Source organism: Helianthus annuus, chromosome 13 (genome assembly GCF_002127325.2).
Source record: "Helianthus annuus cultivar XRQ/B chromosome 13, HanXRQr2.0-SUNRISE, whole genome shotgun sequence".
Classification (NCBI taxonomy): Eukaryota; Viridiplantae; Streptophyta; class Magnoliopsida; order Asterales; family Asteraceae; genus Helianthus; species Helianthus annuus.
The window spans coordinates 158,829,952-158,841,373 of record NC_035445.2 but is presented as its reverse complement, the minus strand read 5'-3'; the positions used below and the strand labels follow the sequence as shown (position 1 = coordinate 158,841,373).

The 11,422-nt window shown below is 37.4% G+C and overlaps 1 protein-coding gene across 1 annotated transcript; it reads left to right on the top strand.

Annotated features, from left to right (window-relative positions):
* The first annotated feature begins 450 nt into the window (after positions 1-450).
* Positions 451-5,413, top strand: LOC110921543 (putative disease resistance protein At3g14460). Its single transcript, XM_022165880.2, has 2 exons — positions 451-4,420; positions 5,068-5,413. Exon 1 carries the CDS (start codon positions 693-695, stop codon positions 4,416-4,418), a length of 3,726 nt encoding a protein of 1,241 aa, XP_022021572.1. The 5' UTR covers positions 451-692; the 3' UTR covers positions 4,419-4,420; positions 5,068-5,413.
* The last annotated feature ends 6,009 nt before the right edge of the window (positions 5,414-11,422 follow it).

The following is an 11,422-nucleotide window of genomic DNA, read 5'->3' as shown; positions in this document are numbered from 1 at the left end:
ATCTTGTTCTAGTGTTCATGGACCATTCATGAACTCATTATTTCATTAGCGAATGAACATGAACAATTCCTTGTTCGTGTTCGTTTAGTTCATTTGCAGCCCTAGGTAACAATCCTGGATGGTGATTGGTGATCTCAGATCAGATCTGAGTGTGCAAAACAGTATTTGAAACGTTGACCATAATTCTGATTGAAACTTTAGGCTGTAGATACAAAAAGAAAAGAGATCAGTTATTGGTGCTGATTTGTCAATAATAGATGGGTATATATTTAAATGAAAATATCTTATTATTTCTTTTCCTTTTTTAATGGTGTATGCCAGATTACTCCAGAATCATTCACTTAAAATATTAAGGGGACAGGGTAGGTACCGCCCCTGCATGCTGATTGGTGATCTGATCTGGGTGTGAAAAACATTAACGTTGACCTTATATCTTGAATGAATATCTGAACCATTGTACACAACTCTTAACTCTCAAGCATTCACAACATCATACCTTTCATTCACAATCTCACCACCGTAAGCAATCAATGGCTGAACTCGTGCTTTCTTCCCTCCTCCCTGTCCTCTTTGAGTAGCTGTCCGATGCAGCTTTCAAAACCATTGCTCGCCACAAGGGACTTGATGCTGAGATCAAGAAATTGCAGAAATCATTAGTCTCCATCCAACTTTATCTTACTCATGCTTCTCAGATGGAGATAACCGATCCATCTGTGAAACAGCGACTGAACGATCTCCAGCATCTGGCTTATGACATCGATGACGTCCTCGATGGTTGGGCTACCGACACTATGGACCCTGAGTTCAAGCAACAGCCAGAAGGCATCACCGGAAAGGTAAGAAAGCTAATCACCCCAACTTGTTGCACAACTTTCTCACGGACTACTACTATGATTGCCGAGTTAGATGCTATTTCCACCAAATTACAAGATCTAGTTAAGGAGAAAGCTGACCTTGGTTTAGATAATCTTGGTTTGAAAGTGGAAGAGGAAACTAGGCCAAGAACTAATAATAACCGAAGATTACAAACCTCTGTTGTCAACCCATCTAGTATTGTTGGGCGCCAAGCTCATAAAGATGCACTGGTTCAACAGCTATTGTTACCGGCTGATGAACCATGTGATCTAAACTATAGCATTGTTCCCATAGTTGGTATGGGTGGGCTTGGAAAAACAACTCTGGCTAGACTTGTGTACGAAGAACAACAGGTCAAGGATCACTTTGATCTAAAAGCATGGGTTTGTGTATCTGATGAGTTTGACAACGTTCGTATAAGCAAAGAGATCTTTCAATCTATGGCAAACAAGGAAGTTTCAGATTTTAATCGGCTTCAAGAAGCTCTTAAAGATCACATAAAGGGTAAAAAGTTTCTGTTGGTGCTAGATGATATATGGGGCGAAAGTTATGAGGATTGGGAAACCCTCGTCAGACCGTTGTATACATGTGCTCCTGGAAGTAAGATCATTATAACAACACGGAAGGATCAATTGCTCAAACAGTTGGTTTACAATCCTCTACACAAGCAGCTACACGGCCTCTCAGATGATGACGCTTTGTCTTTACTTGCTCGAAATGCGTTAGGTGTAGAGAACTTTGATGCACATTTGTCGCTTAAACCATATGCCGAAGGTATTGTGAAAAAATGTGGAGGATTACCTTTAGCTTTAATAGCACTTGGTAGATTGTTAAGAACAAAAAGAGATGAAGCACATCATTGGATCAATGTGTCAAACAGTGACATTTGGAGATTAAAAGTTAAGGGTGGAATTCTCCCGGCCCTAAGACTAAGCTACGATGATCTTTCGGCACCTTTGAAGCGGTTGTTTGCATACTGCTCCTTATTTCCCAAGGACTTCCTGTTTGACAAGGAGGATCTGGTTTTATTATGGATGGCTGAAGGGTTATGTCAGCCAACTCTGATTCACTCAACAGAAGAACAGCAATTGGGTAACGAATTCTTTGATGAGTTGTTGTCAAGGTCATTTTTTCAACATGCACCTCATAATGAATCATTATTTGTGATGCATGACCTCATGAATGACTTGGCGACATCTGTTGCTACCGAGTTTTATTTAAGGTTAGACAACAAGTCAGAGAAGAATATTAAGAAGATGAAGCTAGACAAGTACCACCATATGTCATTTATTCGTGAGAAATATGTAGCTTACGAGAAGCTCCAGGTACTTGAAAACGCCAAATGTATGAGGACATTCTTGGCAACGTTTGTTGGGGAGGTGGAACGTTGGCGAAAATTTTACTTATCCAATAAGATTCTGACTGACTTGCTTCCTAAGTTACCATTATTAAGGGTTCTAAGTTTAAGCGGCTTTGAAATAAGTGAGTTACCGGAGTCCATTGGTACTTTGAGGCACTTGAGATATCTTAATCTATCTCGAACTAGTATCACACATTTACCGGAAAAGGTTTGCAATCTTGTTAATTTACAAACATTGATCCTGTTTGGTTGTGATCAATTAACAAAGTTGCCCAACAACTTCCTGAATCTGAAGAACCTGCAACATCTTGACGTTAGGGACACCAAGCTTTTGTTTAAGATGTTGTTAGAGATTGGTAAGTTGAAAAGCCTACAAATTTCTCTCTCGAAAATTGATATTGAAAGTGAAAGCGGAATTGAAATAGCCAAACTTAAAGACTTTGAGAATCTATATGGGAAAATTTCTGTTGTAGGTTTGGAAAAAGTGCAAAATGCAATTTATGCACATGAGGCGAACTTTTCAGAAAAAAGGCTTAGTGAGTTAGAGCTTGTATGGGGTGATGTGCTAAATGATTCTCGAAATGACATGCTTGAAAAAGCGGTCCTAAATGAGTTGAAGCCTTGTCAAGATGAGTTAATACAACTCAAAATTAGGTCATATGGGGGACTGGAGTTTCCAAACTGGGTCGGGGATCCCTCGTTTCTTCATTTGAAGCATGTGTCAATAAGTGGCTGTAAGAGATGTACATCAATACCGACACTGGGACAACTACCGTCACTGAAGGAGTTGTTAATTGAAGGCTTACATGAGTGGAAGAAATGGTCAGGGGATGTGTTTCCACGCTTGCAAAAGCTTGAAATAACTGGTTGTCCTAATTTGGGTGAAGTCAGACTTAAAGCACTGCCTTCATTGAGTGATCTAAAACTAGAGAACTGTGACAGTGGTGTGTTGAGAAGTCTGGTTGAAGTAGCTTCAGCAGTCACTAAGTTGGGAATAAGGGATATTTCAGGGCTTAATGATATGGTGTGGGGAGGTGTTATAGAGTCTCTTGGGGCAGTTGAAGAATTACACATATATGGATGTAATGAGATAAGATACCTGGTGAAATCAGATGCAGATGCAAGTAAGATTCTTTTGAAGTTAAGGGAGTTGCAAGTGGGTGATTGTGATAATTTGGTGAGTATAGGAGAGAAAGAGGAGGAGGAGGAGGAGGATAATTGTAGGAGCAACATCCTAACATCTCTTAGGAAGTTGAGAGTGTCTTGTTGTAAGAATATGGTGCGTTGCAGCTGTCCAGATGGCATTGAGGAGTTGAGTGTCGTTGATTGTAGTTCAATGACAGTTGTGTCGTTTCCAAAAGGAGGACAGGAGAAGCTCAGGTCACTTAGAATATGGAATTGCAGGAACCTATTGGAAAGGGAGTGGGAGTGGGGAGGACAAAAAACAAACAACAACAGAAGCAGCATGCCCATGCTTGAACATGTAAAGATATGTGATTGGCCAAATCTGAAATCAATCATTGAATTGGACTGCTTGGTTCACCTCACTGAATTGATTATATTCGACTGTGAAAACCTTGAGTCATTTCCAGACACTTTAATATCCTTAAAGAAACTGGAAATATTCAATTGTCCCAAATTGGATGTTTCCAGTCTTGGTGACAATTTGCCATCATTAAAGGAACTGACAATAGTCAATTGTCCAAGAATGGATGCTTCTTTACCTGGTTGGGTTTGGCCTCCCAATTTGCAAATCTTAAAAATTGAGAAGTTGAAGAAGCCCTTCTCCGAGTGGGGTCCACAGACATTCCCAACCTCACTTGTTGAATTGCAGTTAAATGATGATGATGGAGCTGGTAGTAGTAGTGAATTTTCTCATCTTCTTCCTTCATCTCTTACTTCTCTTCAAATAAATGGATTTGAGAAATTGGAATCTTTTTCAGTGGGACTCCAACACCTCCAATCTCTCTCTTTTGACAATTGCCCTAATCTGAAGAAAGTGTGTTCGCATGCCCAACACCTCACCTCCATCCAGCGTCTCTCTTTTTGGAATTGCCGTAAGATGAAGGATCTACCAGAAATGTTGTTGCCTTCACTCTTGAGATTAGACATCTGGGGTAATTGCCCAGGTCTGAAAGAAAGATGCAGTAAAAAGGGGAGTTACTGGCCCCTCATCTCCCATATCCCCTGTCTCGACATATGAAGGTATCTCTCCCTCTACCTTTGATAATTTTAAATTAAATTACTTATATATATAATTGTTTTTTTTTAACAAACAATTTCAAACATAATCTCAAATATATGGTTTACTGTTTTCTTTGTGAAAATTGTCTATTAAATTAATTCGTGTTGGCACTCGTATTGATAAGGCCAATTAATGTTTGTACTAGTATGATAAGGCCAACTAATATTACCAGGAGTAATATTCAATCTTAACTTTAAACCCATTATAACACATTTAAAATGAATGGAGTTTAATGGATTAAATTTCCATGAAATATGTAAGCATTTTGTTTATATACAATTAGCAAAACCATATTAAAAAGTTATTATTTGTACAGTTTTGATTTTCATCATTTTTACTGCTAATCAAATTCATATGGCTTCTCTTTGGTTTCATTTGAATGGAGTACTAGAGTTTTGTTAATTCAATAAGACTTGCATTTAATATAATACCATATTGGTCTATGGTCTGATAAAGTCAAACTTGAAAGTGGCATAAAAAAGGGAAAATGTACCATTAAGTTGAGTTTTATTAGAGTCCATTTCATTTTGGATTGAAAGAGAGCATGTAACTTTTAATTTGACAAGTTGATATATGATGAAACTGACCATGATTATCTCCATGACAGAGTTGATGCTGCAGACTCGACTGTGACTGGAAGCATTTTACAGTTTCTATTACAGATTTTCCAACCTTCACAGCAGGGAGCAAAACGTTAAATTTGATTGGAAGATTATAATGTTGGCTTCCTTTTCCTAATCTTCTTTTTTTTTCAATATCTATTAGTGATTCGTGAATAAAAGAATGAGTTGACTTAGATTGTTGGTAATGGGTTGTGTTTTGTTTGTAATGGGTCTGATCACAGATTGTCTATTGTATGTATACCTATAGTGCTCTATTAGTGATCGTTGCATCATTGATATCAGTTGTGACTATTTCATCCTTTTATCTAACCAAAATGTTACTTTTACTCTCTTGTGATGGCCTGCGGTGTGTTTGGAATGGAAGATCAACTGTTCCTTGTTTAAAATTCAAATCAAACTCAAAGATTTAAGTTATAACTTTATTTGAATTGAAGGGGTGGTTGTGCAGGCATAGGGGTGGTTCTAATTAGACCTGGCAAATGGGTCAGGTTGGTTAAAAAATTGTACATCAAGGGGCAATTTTATCGGGTTGAAACGGGTCTGGGTTGGTTCGGGTTCAGTTTTGATGCGATTACTATAATGCAAAGGGACTAGATAAGGGACTCATCACTATGAATGAAAGCTATTACTTTCATGTTAATCTGATTGCATACCAGCCACCTCTTGTACGGTTATCTTTGATACTAAAACAACAAGCATACATACCAGCCACCTCTTGTATGGGTAGGATCGATTTAAAAAAAGCTTTTTTTTTTTTAAATAAAGAGAGATTATACAGCAAGGGGGCAATCTGCAGGTTCTGTTGGGTAGAATCTTGATGTTTCGGGTCGAATCAGTTATACGCATTTTATCGGGATGTATGTGTGAGGTATGCCCTCAGCTTCTACAAGTCGTCTAATTTCGGATATCCATGAATAAAAGCCTTGATCCATATCGGAAATACGCGTTTGATTGGGTTCCAATCCAAATTCTAAAATAAATCACTATAACAACCATGTGTGTCAGTAAAAGATGGTTATAATTGCTAACACAAGACACTATACAAGAAAATGATGGTTAATTGACGACATGAATACACAACATAAACAAGAAATTTATATTGATTCACATAGGTGTTAGACATAAATATATTATAAGCTAGATAGTATTAATATTATTATTATTATTATAAGTTTTAGCATAAGTTAGAAAGAGCGGTTACCACCGCTCAATGTATTCCATATATATATTCTGTACATCAACATTTCCGGATTTCATCAATTCATTTTATGAACAAAATCTTCATCATTCCCAGAAACCCTAAATTCAGAATTCAGGAAATCTAACAAAGTGGTATCAGAGCCACATCGATCGTATCCGCGAAATCACAAAGTTTGAAACAATCAAGTATGAATCAGGCACAAGGAATTCAAACGCAAATCCCCAAACTCACCGGCCAAAATTATTATCATTGGCACATTCAAATCAAAGTTTTATTCGAATCACAAGAACTGTGGAATATCATTGATGAAGGAATTAAAGAACTGGGCACAAATCCAACGGAGGAGGCGACTGCAACACACCGAGAATCAGTCAAGAAGGATAAGCGAGCGTTACATATCATCTATCAGTCAGTAAACGACACAATATTCGAACGAATTGCACTTGCAAAAACATCGAAAGAAGCATGGGATATCTTACACAAATCCTACAGAGGAGAAACTCGGGTAAAAACAATCAAACTTCAATCTTTACGTTGTGAATTCGATGCACTTAATATGAAAGAAGGGGAATCAATTGAAGAATATTTTAATAGAACGATATCAATAGTGAATCAGTTACGAATGAATGAAGATAATATTAGTGAACAACAAGTAGTAGAGAAGATCCTGCGTAGTTTGACTCGAAATTTCGAGTCAGTAGTGATTACGATAGAGGAAACGAAAAACCTAGGGGATGTTTCGACCGAAGAATTAATGGGAATTCTTCAATCTCATGAACTGAGATTAAAGCGTTATGATGATGCTCCAATAGAACATGCATTCCAAGTACAAAACTCTATCCAAGATAGATATACACAGACTCGGAATGATGGAGCAGGGAGGGGACGCAGTAAAGGAAAGGGTCGAAACTGGAATTCCATTAGATGTTACAATTGTCAAAGACTTGGACATACAACCAAGTTTTGCAAACGTAAGGATGAGAGTGAGAAGCCGGATAATGCCTTGATACATAAAGACCATGATATTGATGAACATGAAGATACAATGTTCATGATCTTCAATGTGGAGGAAGCAGTCAAAGAGGATTGCTGGTATCTTGACAGCGGCTGTAGTAATCATATGACAAGAAATAGGGATCTATTTATCAATCTGGATGAATCGCTTAAGAAAGAAGTGAGAACAGGCGATGATAAAAGGCTAGAAGTAATCGGTAGCGGAGAGGTGTCTGTTTCTATCAAAGGACGGACTCGAAAAATACCCAATGTATTTTACGTGAAAGGTTTAAAACATAATCTTTTGAGCGTAGGGCAACTGATAAACAAAGGGTATACGATTTTATTTCAAAAGGATCGATGTATCATAAAAGATGCAGAAAGTGAAGTCATCGGAGAAATTAGAATGACGAGTAATAAGATGTTCCCTCTTCACCTCGACAGTGATATAAATCTCGCAATGACTATGACAACAAAAGACACATCAATTCTGTGGCACAAAAGATATGGTCATGTGAATGTAGACACGCTAATTAACATGGAAAACAAAGGTCTTGTCTTCGGATTGCCTAAAATTATGAAACAAGAAAGCTTATGTGAGGGATGTATTTCAGGAAAGCAAACAAAGAAAACGTTTCCAAGAAAAGCAATATGGCAAGCTAGTAAACCTTTACAATTGGTGCACTCAGACATATGTGGGCCAATGAGAACTGAGTCGATAGGAGGATGCAGGTATTTTATCACCTTTATCGATGATTACACAAGGAAATCATGGGTATATTTTTTAAAATATAAGTCAGAGGCATTGAATTATTTCAAAAGAATCAAAGCATTGAACGAGAAACAATCAGATCACTTAGTTAAAACACTAAGATCAGATTGAGGTGGAGAGTATTGCAGCAATGCATTTCAAGAGTATCTGAAATTAAATGGTATATGGCATCAACTCACTAATAGTTATTCCCCCCAGCAAAATGGGGTAGCCGAGAGAAAAAACAGAACACTGATGGAACTGAGCAGAAGCATGATGAATGCAAAGGAGTTACCAAATTGTTATTGGGCAGAAGCCGTGGCATGTGCTATTTACATTTTAAACCGAACAGTAACAAAGACTAGGCCAAATATTACTCCCTACGAAGCATGGAATGGGAACAAACCGAATGTGGAACACCTTAAAGTATTCGGTTGTCTGGCATATGCTCATATACCTAAACAACGTCGTGATAAACTGAATAAGAAAACAGAAAAAACTGTTTTCGTTGGGTATAGCGAGAATAGCAAAGGTTACAAATTGTACAATCCACAAACAAATAAGATCATCATCAGCCGAGATGTAGTATTCGATGAAAACAAGAGATGGATTTTAGATTCTGAATCAGATGACATTCCTGTTGTTGTAACCGACAATGAAGAAAGCCAAACGCAAGCTCACAATGATCCTAGTAACACCCAAGAAGAATCTGTATTGACCGAACAGTCACAACCGAATGTCTCAACACTCCAAGCTAATGAAGCACTAAATCCAGGAGAGAATCAGAATCAGCACCACGAAGAGTTTTCGGCAGCCGAACATACGCAAGAGCATGAAATTAATTCATCATCGTCAGATTCAGAAAATGAGGTTATTCGCACCAAAAGTCTTAATAATGTATATCGAAATTCTAGAGCACTGACTGAAGAAGAAGTGCGGCAGAAATATAAAGATAATCAAGTTGTAAACTTTGTTCTCTACACAAGTGCAGACCCAACGTCCTATGAAGAAGCCAGCAAAGACTCAAGATGGACGGAGGCAATGGACAAAGAAATAGAGTCGATTCAAAAGAATCAGACCTGACCTGGGAACTTGTAGATCCTCCGATACATCAAAAAACCTATTGGTGTAAAGTGGATCTACAAAACAAAGTATGATGAAAAAGGGAATGTAGACAAGTATAAGGCTAGATTAGTGGTGAAGGGATATAAGCAGAAATACGGGATAGATTATCAAGAAGTATTCGCTCCTGTAATCAGGTTTGAAACGATTAGATTAGTATTGGCTCTTGCTGCTCATCGTGGATGGCACCTTCACCAAATGGACGTTAAAACTGCTTTCTTGAATGGTAAATTAGAGGAGCAAGTTTATATTGAACAACCTCAAGGTTATATTCAAAAAGGAGAGGAGAAAAAGGTATGTCATCTTAAACGGGCTTTATATGGCTTAAAACAAGCCCCAAGAGCATGGTATAGTCGAATAGATGCTTATTTCGTTCAAAACAAGTTTAAGAAATGCATTTATGAACATACACTTTACATCAAGAATGAAGGAAAGTTAGTAATATGTCTTTATGTAGACGACTTGATTTTAGCAAGTAGCTCAATGAGATTAATATCAGAATTCAAGGAATCAATGAAGAAGGAATTCGAAATGACGGATATGGGCTGTCTACACTATTTCCTTGGCATGGAAGTTTCGTATGAGAATGGAAATATCATTCTTTCACAGAAGAAGTACATGAGAAGCCTATTAGAGAAGTTCAGAATGACATCATGCAACACAGTCTCCACACCGATGGAGTATGGATTGAAATTATCTAAAGATGATCCGGAAGATTTCGTTGATGAGAGGGTATATCGTAGTCTAGTCGGAAGTTTAATGTATTTAACAAATACGAGACCAGACATTATGTTCGCAGTTAGCAAAATAAGTAGATTCATGGAAAATCCTAAGAAAAGTCATTGGGAAGCAGCAAAGCGCATACTGAAATATATCAAAGGGACTCAGCAGCAAGGAATTACATACTCAAAAGGAGGAAAGAAGCAGCTAGTGGGATTTAGTGATAGCGACTATGCTGGGAATATAGATGACAGTAAGAGCACCTCTGGATATATTTTTCATTTAGGATCTGGTCCCGTATCGTGGCAATCAAAGAAGCAAAAGGTGGTAGCACTATCTTCAACTGAAGCAGAGTATATGGCTTTGTCTCTAACTGGATGTCAAGCATTATGGATTAAAGGGATACTAAATGATTTGGAAGGGAAACAGGACTACTCCATCCCAATATTTTGTGACAACAAGTCGACTATCTGCCTGGCCAGAGATCCTGTATATCATGGTAAAAGTAAGCATATTAGGGTCAAGTATCATTTTATTAGGGACTTGATCAAGAAGAGAGAAGTAGCAGTCATTTTCTGTGCAACGAAAGACCAAATGGCAGACATTATGACAAAAGCTCTACAACCGAAGGACTTTATTCGTTTGAAGGGCCTACTGCACATGAATTTGGAATGATCTAGCTTACGGGAGGGTGTTAGACATAAATATATTATAAGCTAGATAGTATTAATATTATTATTATTATTATAAGTTTTAGCATAAGTTAGAAATAGCGGTTACCACCGCTCAATGTATTCGATATATATATTCTGTACATCAACATTTCCGGATTTCATCAATTCATTTTATGAACAAAATCTTCATCATTCCCAGAAACCCTAAATTCAGAATTCAGGAAATCTAACAATAGGAAAATTAAAAATGGTAGAACATAAAAGATTTGATGATGTAATACTGTAAGTCTGTAATATCACCTCAATGCACTTAAAAATATGCATATAACTGTAAACTTGCCTGAAAACTATGTAAAGACAAAGAAATCACTCAGAATCCCACACACAAAAGCATTGACAAATTGTTTTTAAGCATGAATAAGTTCACTGCATCTCAAAATTCAAAATTTTATAAATTTAATTAAAAGAACAAAAAGAAAAGAGAGAATTCAAACATCTAATCGCAAATGCACATATCTTGAGGGGCTGGTCTACTACCTACCTGTAAACTTTCCTAACCTGTGTCTTATTTCTTCTGAACCCAGTAACCCAAATTGACCCGTAAACATACTTAATTGACCCAATTGGACCCATTAATTTTTACAAGGAAGCACAAATTGACCCATAGTAATTATTAATAAAAGACCCAAAGTGACCCAATTTTACGTATCCGGGTCAGAATTGCCCCCCTACTTCTAATGATCATAACCCTAGACTTCCATTATCAGTGTGCTTTAGAAAATGCAGACGCAAGCCATTGATTTTACATTCACCTGTTGTTTCAGTTATGGTTCTATTAATCGACCGTTTAACTCACCCCTAACATTTGTAAACTGTCA

Coding starts and splice junctions, on each gene's coding strand:
- LOC110921543 (XM_022165880.2), top strand. CDS start 693: ATGGAGATAACCGATCCATCTGTGAAACAGCGACTGAACGATCTCCAG.